Source organism: Seriola dumerili, unplaced genomic scaffold, assembly GCF_002260705.1.
Source record: "Seriola dumerili isolate Sdu_G_001 unplaced genomic scaffold, Sdu_1.0 BDQW01000003.1, whole genome shotgun sequence".
Classification (NCBI taxonomy): Eukaryota; Metazoa; Chordata; class Actinopteri; order Carangiformes; family Carangidae; genus Seriola; species Seriola dumerili.
The window spans coordinates 1,833,947-1,852,229 of NW_019174258.1; the positions used below are offsets into that span (position 1 = coordinate 1,833,947).

Consider the following 18,283-nt stretch of genomic DNA (forward strand, 5'->3'; position numbering starts at 1 on the left):
ATGATGCCAGCATCAACATTTAGTGAATAGGAGATGCCTGAATGAGCTGTTACAGACTTTATGCATCCGTTTGTAAGATGTTACATAGAGACAATTTCTACTAAAGTGTTTGACTGTACCTGTTCAGTCTTAGTGTCTTTATTTATTAATTTTAAACAATTGTGCAGTATCTCACTTTGATTTTGACAAATATCCCGGGGTTATTGAGTCACTGATTGCACTTTTTGGAGACCACACAGTATGCAAAACACGCCTCAAACTGTCATAAAGAATAACATGAAACTTTGTACTAATGAGGCAGTGATGTATGGTCAGATGCTAAACTTAAACATGATATATCAATCCACTGATGGAATTTTGATAAAACTTGGAGGTGTGATCATTGGATACCAATCATTAAAAGTCAACTTTTAACGTTCTGAATTACCGTAACTGCAAAAGCAAAGATTTTAAGCAAATTTTAAGAGATTGATGTTTTCTTAATGACACCTGTTTTTGAAAGTGAATCTATCTGCATTAGAACTGTTGGTTTTCAGGCAGAACAACAGGTTAGTTTAGACATACCAAGAGTATCACACATATGCAAACCACTTATCAAGACTTTAGCACCCAATAACCTGTAACTTGCACCCCCTCCCCTGCACAGGCATTACCCGATAAATGGTCACCTTCGTGTCGGTCTGTACTGCCAGAGAAGTGTCCTGTTTTCTCTGAAGTCTTGATTGTATTGAGACATAAGCACGCAACATGTCTGTCTGCACAGGGCAGGCCTCAGGCTTTTTATGGAGCTGTCATCCAGGCCTGGCCAGGGAACAGCTGTGGAGCCCCATTGCTCTCCCTCAGCCCCGCCAGAGCACTGAACCTCGGCAAATGTCATCGGTTTGTTAATGTGCTGTTCCATTGCTGTTGAGCCTGCAGCCCCTGTGCTCGATGGCATGCTCATTCTACTGGGGTTCAGTCAGTGGTCAATGTTGTGAGGGTGCAAAGCTACACAAGTAACAAAAGAAAATAGATTTACCGTACTGTATGTCTGCACACAAACCTCAACTGCACGATCTACACAATAATGTTAACAAGACGACGACTTCAATTACGCTGTTCCTTTAACTAACTTAACTCTAACTTGAGGTGTGCATCAGTGTAATCTGAGTGAACTATGTTGCCATGTTTTTCAGCATGAGGAGAACCTGTTTTTGTTTTCAACACCACAGAATTCTCTGAAACTAAAAGAATTCAAATTCTAAAAGATATGTATACATTTTTTTAATTAGTGCCAATTCAAATTAATATTACCTGCATTAGCCTTAAACTATAAGCAACAAGTTATTCATGTTGGTAAAACTGTTTTTTTTTGCCATAATAATCAAACAACAAGGAATTTGATAAAGAGCATTTAGGAAAATTGGCTCATGTGCCTTTTGTTATATTTTGAAAAACAGTATGTTGTATTTCCAAGACATTCAGGGATTCACTTATTTGTATGATTGCATCTTATACCTGTGCATTTGCTATAGATTTTGAAGTTAATATTTAAGAAGTACAAGGTTTTGCCTGCACAGCTTTCCTTCATATTTTATGTTAAACCTATTGAATTTTTTTTCCCCCTCTTCATAAATTGTAATTTTGGAATCTGTATCTTCTTACAGCTCTTTCCTCGTGCAGATTTACAGAAGTTGATGCGTCTTTGACAACCTGAACTATTCAGTACAGGAGGTAAAGGATTCATTTATATCAGCACCGTTTATTATATTTTCACCAGGGTATTATGCGGAAATATTCTTTGGACCAAATGCTTTAGAGGAAAACAACTGCACAACCTGTAACCAAACGCGAGTGAAATCTTTGTAACTGCCGCGTGGACTCTCAAATAGAATGCGTGTTACAATTAACTTTTCAAACCATTTATTTTAAATCTACATCAATTAATCAGTTTTTTGTGGAAAATCAGATTTGTTCATATAACATCAGTTTACAACAACAGGCACGACCTGCTCCTGCTGCGCTGATTGGTTAAACTGCCAGACTGTGGCTGCAGCCATGGTCTGAAATGCATTATACAGACACCACTGTGATATTCATGTTACATTTTTCTGTAGAACTTCTGTAATGATACTGTGGACCTGTGCGCAATGTTCTTTAAATTTTTTGCCTTCAGTGTCGCCAAAGATGTAGATGAGACCCACATGAACTCAGTTTACCCACCTTTTAGATTTATTAATTACAAGCTTATACATTTATGAAAAATCCTGCTGAATTATTATAAATATTGTGTTTTTTTTTTCTTTTCAGGAAAATGCCTCACTGTCTTTAAATACTGTTACCTTTGGGTTGATTGTGTAATAATGGTCGCTAAAATTTTCAGTTGTGGTGGCATATTTTTTTGCAGTGCCCCCCCCCCCCCCCCCCCCAAAAAAAAAAAAAATGCCAGAGATTATAGGTGTGTGATAAAATCGAAATATGTCTTGTTTTTGTGGATTTAGGCTTCAACGTCCAACAAATGATTTGTTGTAATATAGCCAAAAGATTAGCCCTCACTAATTTTCCTAACAATATACAAGTATACAGTGCTGAAAGTAATGGTCTACATATATCTACCACAAACAACATAACAGTGCTTACAATATATCCTCAATTTTCATTTTAAAACAAATAATAAGCGTTCTGACAAATATTGCCAATAAAGCATATACCTCCTTGGCCAATTCGCCTGAAATTAAAATATGCAGGCCTACAGAATAAATAAAAAGTTGCGCTTATAGGCTATTCAAAAAGTGCCTTCATCGTTTTTACACAGTATATATGGACTTACAGTATATGTGTAATGTCCATAATTGTTCATTTCAAATTCAATGCTGGTATGTACGTCCAAATAAAGAGCCTCAGTCTAATTTGTCAAAGAAAAGTAAAAACTTCAGATGAAGAAAATGAGTGTGCATTTTTTACATTGGCCTACTTTAACAATAAGAATAAACATGAACAAAGGTGTGAAGTGGTAGTCATCCGCTCTGCAGGACTAAGTACCAAACAGCAGCAGGGTTTCATACGCCCAGTCTTTCCCCGCTGGTCGATGTTGATGGCATGAAAAAAGTTTTTTATTATTATATATTATTATTATGTGGTTGCTTTGGTGATGATTTGGCCTGTCTCCGTGTCTTTGTCGCTGTGGGAACCAGTACAGAGAAGTAGTCCGGTCCACTTGAAGCGGTGAGCAACTCTCCAGGGCCGGGGGCATATGCCTTCATGTCTCTCAGTGGTTATTTACTCGTTTGTTCTCGTTTCAGTTCACTCTGCTGCGCGCCTCGAGTCTGTGACACCGTCCTCTGGTCTTGCAGATTGTCCGTGGAGGCATCACATGACGCAGGGCTTGATGTCCTGGTAGGAGACCTGTTGGTGGTGGTAGTACGAGCCGCTGCTCGGTGAGTGCATCGCTGAGGACGTCATGGCGTTGAACGAGAAGACAAACTCCTTTCGGTCACACATGCTGGGAGACTGGGAATGGTACCGAGGAATACCTGCACAAAGGTATTTTAAATCATGAACATCTGTAATGTCACAAGGTTTACTGAGACTTTGTCTATGAATTAAAATAATATATCCTCCCAGTTTCTAAGATATAGTTACCTGATGTTCTGACATCTAAAAATAATAGAATTATTTTAATATTTTAAGATTTAATTACCCAAGATATTACACATTTACCCTAAGAGCCTTTCCATTGACTTTAATGATAATAATGATGATGGTAATAATAATAATAGAGTAGTATCATTAGTGGTTAAATAAATGGATTGCATACCCAAACTGATACCTGTCTAGCATATTTTATTATTTCTATTTTAACATCGAATTTACATTTAATTTGTAGATATAGGCCTTTTCACTGACTCGAGTGCATGCCTATATATTTCTGAAGTCCATTTAGCAAGCAAGATTAAGATAGTGAGAGGGGGAGGCGGGCTTGCAGGGCTAATTGACAGTGGCCCTCTTGCACGCCAGTCCCGGAGGACTGAGGGCCTCGGGGCAAGGCAGGCTGGACCTAACCGCGCTTGTTTTGCTTGCCCGGAGATTGGCACTGCTCTAAACTGTCCCGGTAGACTCACTCTGATTTTCTTTTTTTTTTCCTTTTTTTTTTCTTTTTCTGTACCACTTCTAGAAATTTAGACCAAGCGAGTTTGAGACTCCACATATCTGGGTTTTATTTGGAGGATCACTGTGCTCTATTTAATTGGGAGCAGGACATTGACTAAGCTTAGGTAATTTTCGTGGGAGAAAACATGCATGTTTTTTTTTTTAGTTGCATCATTTTCCTTAATGGTCTTAATTTGAATTCGTCTTCCGCTTTGTACAGCTCAGATAAGCCTGTGATTCACTGATTGCAAAATACAGCGCGTTTCGAAAACTTTATGGCTACCTCACTATTTCCATTAGGCCCATTTTGGCATACAACCTTACAAATATGTAAACCCACCAGGCTTGATCATGTGTAGAAAATACTAAACATGAAACTGTGCTATCTGATAGGCTAATTAAGTGGTTTGGTAAAAATGGGAAATAAATATTCATACTTCATATTTGTCCCTTTAATTTCACTTTCCTTTATAAAATCAGCTTCATTTTTTTTATGCAACATTATGAAGTTGAAATATTGACCCACCTTGTAAATCTGTGGTACTGTGCCCGTTCTGGTGCAGGTAAGGTTGGTCTAGGGAATGTGTGGGCAAACTCGGTTGCAGCGGGTTCGCCCCTGGATTACAAGGAGACAGAGGCTGCTGCTTAATGTAGGAAGCACCGTTATTCAGTGAGGCCGTGGGGGCTGGAGCCCACGCCGAGGCTGAGCTCGAGTAGACGGGGTGAGGCTCCATGACTCCCCCGCTGGTGAGCAGGGGCGAGGCGGAATTGTCGTGGTGAGGATAGTCACTCCCAGTGGATCCTGTACAACTTCCCATGTAGGAATGTCCACTGTTGGTCGACAAGTGTGACATGGAGTGCCCGGACAGACCCATACCCTCCATGTTACCTGCCAAGTGTCCATTCATCATCCCAATCCCACTGTCCAGAGACAAGCTGTTGGGCGGACAGGATAGGCCCCCGCCGCTCCCCTGGAAGTTGTAGGACTCGGGGATGTGGTTGAATCCAAGGCCGTTCATCATGCTGTACATGGGCTTTAGCGCCTGGCACTTGCGCCTAAAACCCCTGGGTCTCCTTCTGAAGGAGCCTTCCTCGAACATAAACTCACTAGCCGGGTCGATAGTCCAGTAGTGGCCCTTCCCCGGCCGGCCGAGGCCCTTGGGCAGTTTAATGAAGCACTCGTTCAGAGACAAGTTGTGACGCACGGAGTTCTTCCATCCCTGGTATGAGCCTCTGAAAAACGGGAAGCGGCTCTGCAGAAACTGGTATATTTCACTGAGCGTCAGGCGCTTAGTTGGAGAACTCTGTATAGCCATGACTATTAAAGCTATGTATGAATAAGGGGGCTTCTCTGGTCGACGGATCCCTGCATTTGTCTTTTTGGTTTTCGTCGTGGAGGAAGCGGTTTCCATCACCGCCGTCTGTCCGTGCGGCTTCTCCGGAGCAGACATCGGGCTGCTCTGGGCAGGAGTCTGCGCTGGGGGCTGCTGCACCTCTGCCGTCATTAGTTGAATTTAGTTTTCGAGATAGTAAACAAAAATCGTTGCTTTCCACCTTTCCACCTATACACACAACAAAGTTGGATACTAATTCGCTGGCATAAAGAGCCAAGAAAAAAAATTAAACGTAGTCAAACTTAACGCGCAAGCCAAAGGCGAGATTGTCCTCTTAACTCTGCCTTCTTCCCTTTGATTCAGTCCTGCAGCAGTCTGAAGCCGGACCGCCTTGTTCGCAGCGTCCGAAATGGGATAAGGAGCAGAACAGGAGCCGCTTTCCACTTCAGTTGGTGTGTTGTCGTGCGTCCGAGGACCTCACTTTTTACTTATCTGTTGCCATCAGCGCATTGGAAGCTGGATGTCTTGGCCATCCTAATGTTGGGACCCGCCCAGTTCCCTCCTACTCCAGTGGTGGGCTGTGAGCATGCACATCTGTGTGCGTTCACTTTTCAGGGAAATGTTTTTTTCCCTTCCTTGCATTTAAATAGGGAATATATATATCCCATACAGCCTGTAATAACTTATATCTGTATATTTGCAATAGTGTTTTAAGAAATTCATATGGATAATAATGTATTACATGATCACGCAGTAGCCTGTTGATAGTAACTACACTGGGCAGGGCCTTTAGATGCAGATTTCTTATTTTCTAATAAAACTGAATTTCATTATTATTTCTTTCTCCTTTCTTCTTTGACACTGAACGTTGTGATATAAACAGCGTAGACTCATAAGCCTGCAGTGCAAACAGTATCTCTCCGTTTCAAGCCAACACGGTGGATGCACCAGCACGGCAAATAGGTCATGTCTCCATTGTTATTAAACTCCTGAAATATTTTATAAAAAACCTTTTTAGCGCATGAAAACCATTTGCCAGAGAACATGTGCCTCGTATTCAAAACCACCCTCCTGATTTCTGTAAAAGATAGACAGGAACATGGGCAGGATGTTTATACAGCAAAATGTAAACATTTTCCCTGGCCTTCTTTAAATAAAAAATCAAGCAAAAGCCCCGTTAGATCAGCTAATACTCAATCTGATGCGATATGCCCGTCTGTTCGCAGCGTCTTGTGTAGATACTGGACTTTTTTTACACATGAATATTGTTTGTGTAATGCAGTCATAATATTTACGCAGGGACGCAGGAGGAGTGAACACCGGACTGCCGAGCTTTGAGCACAGAAACCCGGACTGGGACTTGAGATCGACTCCTGCCGGCAGTTTTACCATCGAATGATCCAGGAATTATAGTAAGGTGGATTTAACACTTTTTCAGTCGCAATATCAGCAGCAGAACTGTGGTCGCTTTAGTTCAGTGCCACATTGGAAAATCTGAGATGCTCAGTTTGTTTAATGTGACATGATACCTTTATAGGATAATTAGAGCAGCGAAGCCTAAATTATGCCTCAAAGCTCTGCAGAATGTTTTTGCTTTAACTAAATTGTAATTCACTCATGAGAGCATGCGCACCGGTTTGTTTATCTGTTTGTGTTTCCAAAGTCGAAAAGCTTAGTTTTAGCTCGATTTACTGGCTTTTCTACAGCTGTGCGCGAGAGCTACTGAAAGACGATCAGTCCATAACCCAAAACTGTTGACAGTAGGTTGCTTATTGTTCCCTGGAGATCTCGATAGCTGCTGCCTGCAACCTTTTGCCTCTCCGTGGGTTCTGTTAGATGAGCTTGCTGTGCTTTTGATCTCTGCCGGCGTTACTGTTTCCAGTGGATGCCTCTGATGGCTGTTGGTTTTCACACTGTGGAATATAATACCGGAGGAAATAGTGGATGAGCAACTTTGCAAATTTTGGTCTGTGCGTAAAACCAGAGAATGTTTGGCGACTTCATTCCCCGTGCGTAAAACTCCTGTATTATTTTTAAATTAATGCAACAGCAATTTTAAGGAAGCACATTTAAATCAAATGTCAAGTAACAGAAATACCAGATGGTTTATTGATGTTTACCGGAACTGTCTAGTCCCAAAACGCAAATGGATGACTTTCTTTGTTTCATCCACAGAGGAAGCGAGAAAACAATTCACTGTCAAATTGTCTTTGTTAACCCAAAGGTGACAGACGTGCCACTGTTATTTTTTTGCTGTTGCAGGGGAGATTTAAAGCCATGGATACATGAATGTAGGTATTGTTTTAACCAGTGCCTGCTCGGCCACTCGCCTGAAGTGAGGGCCACACATTTATCAGCGCAAGGGACCACCCAGCGCGCACCACTGGCAGGCGCGCTCCCGTCCTCCCTCTGCCCACTGCATTTAATTACCGCTGATGACTTCATTCCATTAGGGCGCTTTTTTTTTCTTCTCACAAGCTCATTCGCCCCGTGCCATGTTATTCTTTCTTTGTTATTTATAGATCTGTATATTTTTTAACTTGCATGTCCATCCAAAGTGTCTGCAATGTTTATGCAAACCATCAGTGTTGGACGGTGATGCGCTACTCCCTGCTGCATTCTTCTTTCTTCAGTAAAAAACAGCAAAATCTGTTATTCTAATGTTATTTTTATGTTATTTCCCACACTGTTGAATGTTGAATGTTGAATAGGCGTATTTCAGCAATCAATCGAAATTAACAGGTATTCTCCTAATATCATAATATACTTGCATCAACAAAAAAATGAAAGAGAAAATCCATGTTTTCCAATGGATGTGTCCACATTTTTAAAACATTTTTGCTCCTTCACAAATTTAAAACATTTTGTTCCTTCTTACGTAAAGGATGCCATCAGAGCATCAGATTATGTTCATCATTACTGAGGCTTGAGTCCCGAGGTCAGAGCTTCCCTGTTGCTCCATCTCAGACGAAGTCATGCACTTTTCCATGACGTCCCATCATGAAATATTTGACAGCGCTGCATCCTCAGGAATGCTCGGCCACTTAGGTGGAGGTACACCGCAGAGTGCAACAGTCCTGACAGGCTTTCCGGGCCGTCTTGCCGTTATTTAGTGCACTCAAACCAGCGTGGGACCCCTCAAAATCACGTTGTTGCAATATTCTGCAGGACTGTACACATACATGTTTTCTTATTGGTTACATTCTTACTCCAGCCTTATACAATGCTGGCACCCCACGTCAACACGCCAAAATACATATAATTTAGGCCTTTTTTTTCCCTCGTAGGCCTGTAATCTGAACATCATTGTATTTCAGTCTTTCCAGTACAGGCTACATTCTGAGTTTCTCTTGCAAGGATTAATTTCATATTTGTACATTAAAATCTTATTGATATCACAGGCTTTGTTCTTCCAGAGCCTACAAAACTGCAATGTGCTGCTTCATCAGAGCAAGTCAGGACACGGGTAACTTCAAAATTATTGCTCATTCATGCCAATTGGGCGAATACACCCGGCGGATTATAGATCCAGCAGCTGCACCGGTGAGCAGTGGGCCTATAATTTGATTTGGTCTCACAGCAGCAGATTAAACCGTTGGGGAGATGAGGCCCTGTCCAAAGCGATTCTGAGAATTTTAAGTGTCAAACTCAGATTACATTTTATTTACAAACGATCATCTTGTGAGAAACAAACCAGCTCCCCTCCTCAGTGGTGAGAGAGGGCCGCAGAGGGTCACCGAGAGGCCGCATGGACTTTGTTTGGAGGCCAGTGCCACAGAGTGATCGATCAACTGGTCGTAAGTTCATCTGACTTGAACTTGAAGTTTTAAAGCAAGCTCGAAAAAAAAAGATTAATTATATTGTGAATATTTAAACGTGTCAGTCACACAAGTAACTTATCCCGCACCCTTCTGATGTTATTAGTTAAAACGCCTGTCTTAAACAATCTGGAGAGAAAAAAATTAAAACATTTTTATTGATATTATTTCAAACAGATGAATATTAAAGTATTCGTTTAAAAACACGCCATAAAGATTAAAAAATGGAAATTCAAACATAACATAGTAGCTTATGTTCATAAGAATTACAAACGGTCAGAGAGCCTGCAACTGATTTGGAGTTTGATAGTAGAATCGATTTTTATATAATAACATACACATACACTGATTTGATTTAGGCTACTTTATTTTTTCACCTTTATATCGGACTAAAATAGTGAAGGACTAGCATGTAAACAATGTAAACAACCTTCTGTATTGTGCACATACAAGTGGCAGGCTGTCAGTTTTACACAGAAGATAAAAAAAGAGCGTTTTAGAAAACAAACCTGTGCTGCTGGTTTATCTCGTCTTCATATTATAGGGATTCTGAAATAAATAAATAGATATGATGTTTATGAATAATTTAACTCTTATTTTGATTAATATTTATCGCATAAATTAAAAATTGTATCAAGAAAATATTAATCTTATGTAGACTAGATATCTGAAATCATTTTTATCAGTCGGCATTTCAAGTGTAAACAAGACGTTTTAGTGTCTCCGATTTTTTTGTCCAACAAATTATTTTGAGATGCATCCTAATTGGTTTCCTGGCTCTTCGTCTCTGTAGTGTCGCCTGCAGTTCACTCAACATTGTCGCTTTAATTGAAAACAGTGTAATGTCGAGGTGGGTACCCCCTGATCACTTTCCCTGCGCTGTAGGTGGCCGTGTATATTTTCGTTTTAAGTAGTGTTTATGTGAAGGAGAAAGGACGGGATTGCTAGCAGACCGCTGATTGCACGCACCGGGCCGCTGCATGGATGTGAAGTGTGTTTGATAGGCACCACCCTCTCCAGTAATCAGCTGCAGCAGCACTGCGCTATGACTTTTTAATTTTCTTGCCGAGATATCTGCCCCGTGCCTTGCTGCGTGTGTAAAGGCGCAAAGTAAAGTAGTTCCTCCTCACAGAATCCCTTCCACGTTGATTAGTTACTTAATATTAATTTCACAGCACAGAGATGCCCATGTTTGGTGGCCTATGGAAGTATGCAAACTCATTCGAATTAGTCTGCAAACATCCGCACTACTGACGTGTCCTTGAGCACGACACTGGCACCAACCAGCTACAGTATGTATTGGCACTACGGACCCTGCTGTTTGACTCAGTTCATTTTTTCAGGCCGTGCCTCGTGTCGCAGGTGTTGCAGTCTGAAGGGAATTGTAAGGTGTTTATTAATCTGATCTCGGACATGTATTTCATCGCTGTTATCTTCCGTTTCATTTTCATCTCTAAAATGTCTCACACGTGATTCAAACAGATGATATATCCAGACACTGTCTTTGTAATTGAAGATAGAGACAGCTTGATAAAATCAAGTTTAATAACGGACTTTATCACATAGGGCGGCTGATAACAACCTGTTATTATCATGGAAGTGAGATTAAAAAAAAATGGGCGTTTAAATTTTTTTTCCTAGAAATGTTTTTACTGGAGGTTACGCACCTTTTTAATTTAAATTTACAACACGTATCAGTGGCTACATTTTCTCTCTTTGATAATCCTTTCATACACTGCATTAAAAGCTAATATTTTTAATGTAATAATCAAACAGTTGGCTGAAGTCCCCAATGTTGTTTCCCATTGGTTGGTAGAAATCACGCGTGAAAACGCTCACCTGTCTGTCTGCGCTGCACACCTGCAGTAACAGGTATGCAAGGATCAGTAGCTATATTGATAATTGACAGTGTTTGATTATTGCAGACCATTAATAAAATTGAATTCATGCTTGCACATTGAATGTATTTATTAGCGTTTATATCTGATATTTTCGGTTAGATACCTCATTAGCATTTTCACAAGAGAGATAATAAAATTATCAGTGGAGTGTTTTAACCTGTAAATCATCAGGTGTATTTGACATTTGTTTCTGGGATCATGGAGAAATCGACACAAAGTATTTTTTTTTTATTTTGTTAAACACAACGCGCTACACAGAGAGTGCGAGCCATCATGCCAAAACACATGAGTCATTGACATTATTGTGAGAACCCCGGCCTCCTCAGGAAAACCTCACATGCCTTCCCGCAACGGTCTCTGGTGTATTATATTGTCAAATGAAAGATAGCCCACTCAAATAGTCAGATTGCCATTTTTTTCATTATTTCTGTAGCCTTCTGACTTGTTTGTCACATGTTAAAGCAGATTAGGTTCAATTTTCAATCTCGTCTCCTTTTGACAGCCTCATGTTGAAAAGCAAAACGTGCCTTTCAGACAATGAAGAAAGAAAAAAGGCATATGTAAAATTCTTTTTGGTTTATTTTGTGATCATAGGCAGTACCACATAATTTGACATGAAGGACAGCAGTGGGGAGGATTTGGCAGGTCTAGAGGTTTTACAAATTCCAAACTGTCCAAATGTGGTTAGCACTTGCAGGGAAAATCTTCCATAATTTTAAATACCTGTTTGCAGCAAATTGGTGTTTCAGCAAGGTGGGAAGCTGATCTTTGTGTAAAACAGGACAAACAAACAGACATACAAAGTGTAGAGAAAAATATTAAAACAATAAAAATATGAGCTGATTTGAAGCTTAGATTTTCAAGGTTAATGCACAAAGAAAAAAAGTTTGTGGGTTCAATGTAGGATTTTATATGAATAGTTGACAGATGGTTTGTCTTTGTATTCAAGCCCAATTTATGGAATAATACAACAGAAATTATATAACAATATTTCTGATTATTTTACATTTTTTACAATGAAACAGACGAATGAGGGTTTTAAGGATATGTGTTCTGGTTTATTATTCTGGTATATTAACATTCTAATATATTCATAAAATAAAATATCAGACTTTGTCCGGGATAAAATGAGAAAGTCCAACTTGTTTCAACTGTTTGGTTAACAGAGTTAATGAAAGTTGTTGACACCAAGTCATTCTAACTAAATATTGAATGACAGTGTTTGACATCCCTTAAGTTTGTCGGTTTCCCTATGTTCCAGTGTAGTATTTTAGTGTTTGTGTGTGGTCTTCAAATCCAGTAAAGTGAAGAACGTGTATACACCGATCAGCGACAACATTAAAACCAGTTATTGGTTTTAATGTTTCGTAATGTTTAATGTAATTTTTATAAAAGCACATTTAAATTTGCTGTTGAATATTCAAACTAGGATCCTGTTGGGTTGCTGAATGATTGTCTTACTCGTGTTTTAAGAATAATTAGGGATCATATTGAGCACTTATTTCTCCATGGGGTTTTTTGTTATGATGCTCTCATAATGTAGAATATATAAATGATCAGTAAAGTAAATTTGTAATTTAATATGGATTTAATTTATTATGTTAAACTTCATTACAAAGTTGCATTATTATCTTAGATGATTTTTGCCCGTGTGAAAGCATTCATGTTTTTTCTTATCCCGGTGACCACCTCTGCAGATATCACGCATTCATGACAGCAGATGGGTATGGATGAAAACACACTGCACATTGCTATCCGCTCCCATATAAGGCCAAAAAACACAAAGAGATTTTCCTTTAGACGCTTCCTCGGAGCTCCGCATCACTGCTCCTCTCTGCTCTGCTGTGGCCTTTCTGAGAGGATTCAGTCCCACACTGTGTGTGGGAGCCTGTTTGGTGCCCCACCCTGCAGCCCTGCACACCTCCCAGGGCCAGTCCATCATGGTCTGTCTGATGCAGGGAGAGACATCAATAATAAGAGCTGAAGCAGAAACCACAGTGGAGAACACAAAAGAGAGAGGGAGGGCAGGCGCAGGCCACAACCGGCTCTGCTGCAGGTTAGCTCCTTTGATACTGCCTTGATGGCAGTTTGATGGGTGCACATGGGGCGACATGGGTTTATATGTATGTGTTTACATGCATGTTTACATAATATCTATGGTGTTTACGCACAGCTCACCAACTCTTTTTTTCTTTACTCTGAAGGGGGATTTTCCTGTGGCAAGCTGCATCGGAAAAAGCAATTAAGAATTCCCAAACAGTACACCACAATGGGAGATATCATTTTGTGCAATGTGTGTTCCATGTCCCTCGCAGTTTTTGTCTGGAATGGGCTGGCTATTTTTAATCTGCACAGAACCGAACCCACCTACAGACAAACCACAAATTGAATGAAGGGGAGGGGGATGAGTGGGCATGGTAATTGTCTATTGTGGAGCTCAAACTCCTCTGTTCTGCCATAAACAGCTTTGGTAGTTCACAACTTGATACCCAGTGCTTCAGCCGGTTTGAAATGAGGGCATATCCTCATTGTCTGTGGGAACCCATAGCCAGGCCAGTGGTTGGAATCAGTCAGGAATGCTTTGGGACGGTAACTGGATTCGGTTGTAATGCCCAGCTCTCCACAGCGGAACACTAGGGTGGGAAAAAGGCCGAGAGCATTTCCTGAGTGGAGGGGGGTCCCAGCGAAGCATCACACGCATGGGCATCATGTGACAGTGATCCTGCCAGGTTTTAGCCTATGATCCCAAGTGAGGAGAGGAGTGGGGGGAGTTGAACAGTGGGGGAGCTGTGGGGGTTGAAGTGGGCAGTGCCAGGGAAAGAAAGCAGAGGACAGAGCGAGAATGAAGAGGATTCAGGGCCAGTTGACGGCTGAAGACATTACTGCTGTAGTGTAGTGGTGTATGTTATTGTCTGTATCTGTATCTGTATGTTTATTTAACAAAACTTGAATTTATTAATGCCGAGCATGCACTGAAAGTTGTCTGCGTGCTTCACTTTCTGTATTAACTGTATTTCTTCTGCCATTTTTACTCCTCATACACATATGTTTAAGTTTAGTCGCTCACAAAATATGCAAAATATCATAAATATTTTAACCATGTACCATATTGATCATATGATAAAGCATGATTTGTATTAGAACTCCACCTTCAAAACAATTAAAGAAAAAGTGTAACCTGAGTTGACATATAATCTGTCAATGTTAATGGCCCAGTGGAAATGAATAATGGACAGCAGAAGATATTAACAATGGGAAAATATGTTAGAATACCACTGGGCCATGTTGCATAATCTACTGTATAAACTGGAGGTTGGATATATAATCAGAGGAATGTCAGATGAACAGAATGTGTCCACGATTTAAAAATGAGAGAGCTATCAACAAAAACTCCATTTTGCATGAATTTTAGAGACAGCTCCTTCAGCTCATCAATTTCCCATCTAGTGTCAAAAATCTGGTCAAAACCGATGAAAAGTTATTGAGGTTGACTGAATGTCTGAATGTCGCAGTTAAAACTATCTGCACCTCAGTGTTTTTAGCCTGAAGCCTATTTGTTTGATTTTTGGCAGATCGACAACATGGAAAGTCATGCTGCTTTGGCTGCTGGCAGTTCCTGTTTGCAATGTACAGACGACAATCACCTTAATTTGTACTTTTTTAAAATCTGATTTCTAAATACATTTATGGACATTTAACCTCAATAGACACAACTATAAAGAGAGAACTCCACTGATTGCAGAAGGTTGTGCGTGTGGTGTGTTGTGTGTGTTTTGATTTGACTGAGTTATGACTGTGAGAGGAAGGGGTGTGACGTTTGTGGCAAACTGTGTCAACTGGGTGACAGAAAAAAACACCCTAAAACAAATATTGCAAAAATAGAGATGCTGTGTCTGTTCAGGGCACATTCTCTAATCACATTCATGTTCATTCACATCCAAGAAAATCATGCTTCTGCAAAGGGAGCTGCATACTTGATACATACAACAAACCACATTGTAATGTCAATTCTACACAGTGGTGCAGCATATATTATTATGAAGGAGACTTATTTCTATTTGTCTGTCTCTGTGTTTTTTTGTCTGTGCACATGGCATCCATGGCTGCATCGTGTGTACATGTCTTTGCGCTTTGTGCATGTGTTCATGTATCAGTGCATATGAGAATGTTGCTGACTAAATATTTGCGTGTGTGTGCGTGTGTGCGTGTGTGTGCAGCTCTCTTTGGCTTGTGTAAATGTTGTGACGATCTTGGGAGGAATCTTACCCTATACTTGTCAAAGGGCTTTTTATTTCCACCTGCTACCGGCCTCTTTCCGTTGGTCTGCTCTATAACAATGGTACTGGGAAAGCTGTGGAGTGCAAAGTGATTGATGTTGGACTGTATTTGGATCCTTCTTCAGATTGGGGCCTGAAAGGAAGTGGCTATCCCTCCCTTCCACCCCGACTATACCCTGCAATAACGCAGGGCTCAGGAAGGCCGATCAGGACTTAGACATCACATTTTTATAAAATGCCAGTCGGCCCAAAAGACAATTTGGCAGGCGCATATAACCAAGGTTTCATAACTTAGAAATCAATTTGCCAATTTATGCCACGCAAGTAAATCCAAGTTTATCCCCTCCATCTCGTCTCCAACCATCACTCTTTTTCTTGTCTGGGATGAAAAGAGATACCGGCTCATCACGACCGCATTCTTTCCATTTTGCTGAAGAGCGGTGTGGCAGCGAAGGTAATCTATCACCCAAATGGTCTGTCCTTCTCTCTCTCTATTTCTAACTGTGTTTCTCTTTCTCCTTCCTCTAGGCTGGAGTGGGCAGGCGTGCGGCTTTGGCCACAGGAAGCTGTGAATTATTTGGAGAATGGAAGATGTCTTATGGGGAGACATACTGGCCCCCCACCCACCCACTCACCACCTCAAAATGACCTCTGACCCCTTCATGTGTTTATATCAGACGGTGGAAGTGAGAAATAGTGATGAGTCACTCTGGCTGTGTGTTTACACTCCAGAGTCACGCAAGGAAGGAAATCAGCTACGGTCTGCTAAAAGTGGCGAGGTGACAGAGAATAGCTGCAGTCCCCCGAGCGCTGCAGTGATTTACCTCTCACAACCAGAATTTATTTCACATCATCTGTGCTGCGAAGACTTTCGACCAACAGAAAACAGCAGCATTCAGTAGCGCTGTGGACTGGTGTCGAGGCAAAGGCAACTCAGCAGCAAAATAAGTGGTAGTTACTAAAGATGTACTGTACGTGCAAGTACAGTATGTGTGTCCATCTATTTTTATTTCAACCGATAAAACAGATGTAATAGGAAGGATAATTCATCAGGAAAATCATGCGTAAATTGAATTTGAGGAAATTCTTGATGTATTGATGTCTTTCTAATCAAGGCAGGTAAAACACACATCACTGTCATAGAATGAAAACTTGTATCTCTACACGTTAAATGTTTTTTCAGTTTGATGACTGTACATTTCACTGTGGGATTCATCTTGAAACGTTTTCATAATGTTTCTCAGCTACAAGGAGAAAATCTATCTTCTTAATTTAAATTAAAAATTAAAATCTGCACTGATGGAATATAGTGTTTTATCATCATTAATGTATTATATTGACATGATTTAAAAATACTTTTTGAAATAATTTTCTTTTCATCCACAGTTCAAATTCCTGGTCATGATCTCCTACAAAAGAAAAATAACAATTTCTAATATTTTGTGTCTGACATTGTGTCTATCAAAGGCATATCCCAAGTTGAACTAGGTTTAGGAAAAAGTTCATATAATTATGATAATAGTCAATGTATAATTATGATGTTGGATTATATTTAAGTGACAAGTAGATTTTATGAACGTAAGCCAGCGACAGTCAGCACCAATGTGATTAAGTGATACGTGTGTTTATGGAAAAGATTCTATAAAAATACCAAAACCACTGTAAAGTGAAGATGCTGCTTAGGTCTTTAAACACATCGCTTAAACTGTCTTGACATTCAATTTTCAGCATCTTCATCTTACACATCATGCAACTGGGCACTTTATGGTCTCAAACATAAAATATTATAGTGTGCATTTGCCATTTGTGTTATAAAATATGTTTATGATATATGCCAATGACTGTTCTTACAGTATCATTGCTGCATGAACCACACTGGACACGTATTGCATTATGCTCTGCAGGACTTTATGTTCTATGTACTGTAAGGTGTGTTTACTGTGGCTTCGACCAGTGTTTCAAACATAGTGTCATTGTTGTCCTCCACACGGAGCGACTTCAGATTTCAGATTGCACAAGTGTTGTTTTCGAGAGACAGCTGCAGTTACTGCAGTTCTGCTCTGTAAATAAAAGTGACACTTTATTTCTTTCCCTCATTACATTGGTGCAAGTAACTTCATTGCTGACTGTAGCGGGTATCCTGTTACACACCCCCATACACACCGCCACAATGAGAGAGTCAGCAGCTCTTATTTTGGCTGATCTCTCCTGAATTGTAAGTCCTGTCAGGGGCTTTGATTGATAGTTGTGTTTATCACCATATTATTAAGTAATCAGGCTCACCACAGCTGGGTCTGAAGCTCCTTAATTCCAGCTAAAGCGCACAGCTTCATGCTAATTAAAGGTTTGGCGAAAGTGTTTATTTTTGTGAATTTTTAAAATATAGTTGTCTGTGTTTTTATGAGAGTGCGCTGATTGTTGCATTTGTATCCTCTGTGGAAAATTTAGTAGCAACCTTTACTGTTGGATCTTCATCGGATCATGCACTGAATGCACAGTGTAAAAAACTTGCCTTTCAATAATGTACTGTTTTACATTACTGTAAAACCTGCAAAATGACAAATAACTTACTTACAATACAGTATATAAGATGAGAGGGTCAATCAGTCTATGTTGTGGGTATCAGCAGAGGTTTCTTCTCGCTTCGTTAATACAGCCTGCGGCAGGCTGCCTTTGTGTATTCTTCAGGTAAACACAGTCATGGCAAAGTGGACATGCTGCTGAGTGTGTCCTGACTGGAGACAGAGAGCACTGTGGCACTGTACTGACTGAGACACTGGCAGCTCTCTAGAGGCAGGGTTAATGTGATGAATGGCCATTTGGTA

General features: G+C 40.3%; 1 protein-coding gene across 1 annotated transcript; it reads right to left on the reverse strand.

The window, feature by feature from the left end:
* Positions 1-2,428: 2,428 nt before the first annotated feature.
* Positions 2,429-5,929, reverse strand: foxf1 (forkhead box F1). Its single transcript, XM_022743703.1, has 2 exons — positions 4,655-5,929; positions 2,429-3,512 (listed from the first exon to the last, which is right to left on the reverse strand). Exons 1-2 carry the CDS (start codon positions 5,631-5,633, stop codon positions 3,349-3,351), a joined length of 1,143 nt encoding a protein of 380 aa, XP_022599424.1. The 5' UTR covers positions 5,634-5,929; the 3' UTR covers positions 2,429-3,348.
* Between the last annotated feature and the right edge of the window lie 12,354 nt (positions 5,930-18,283).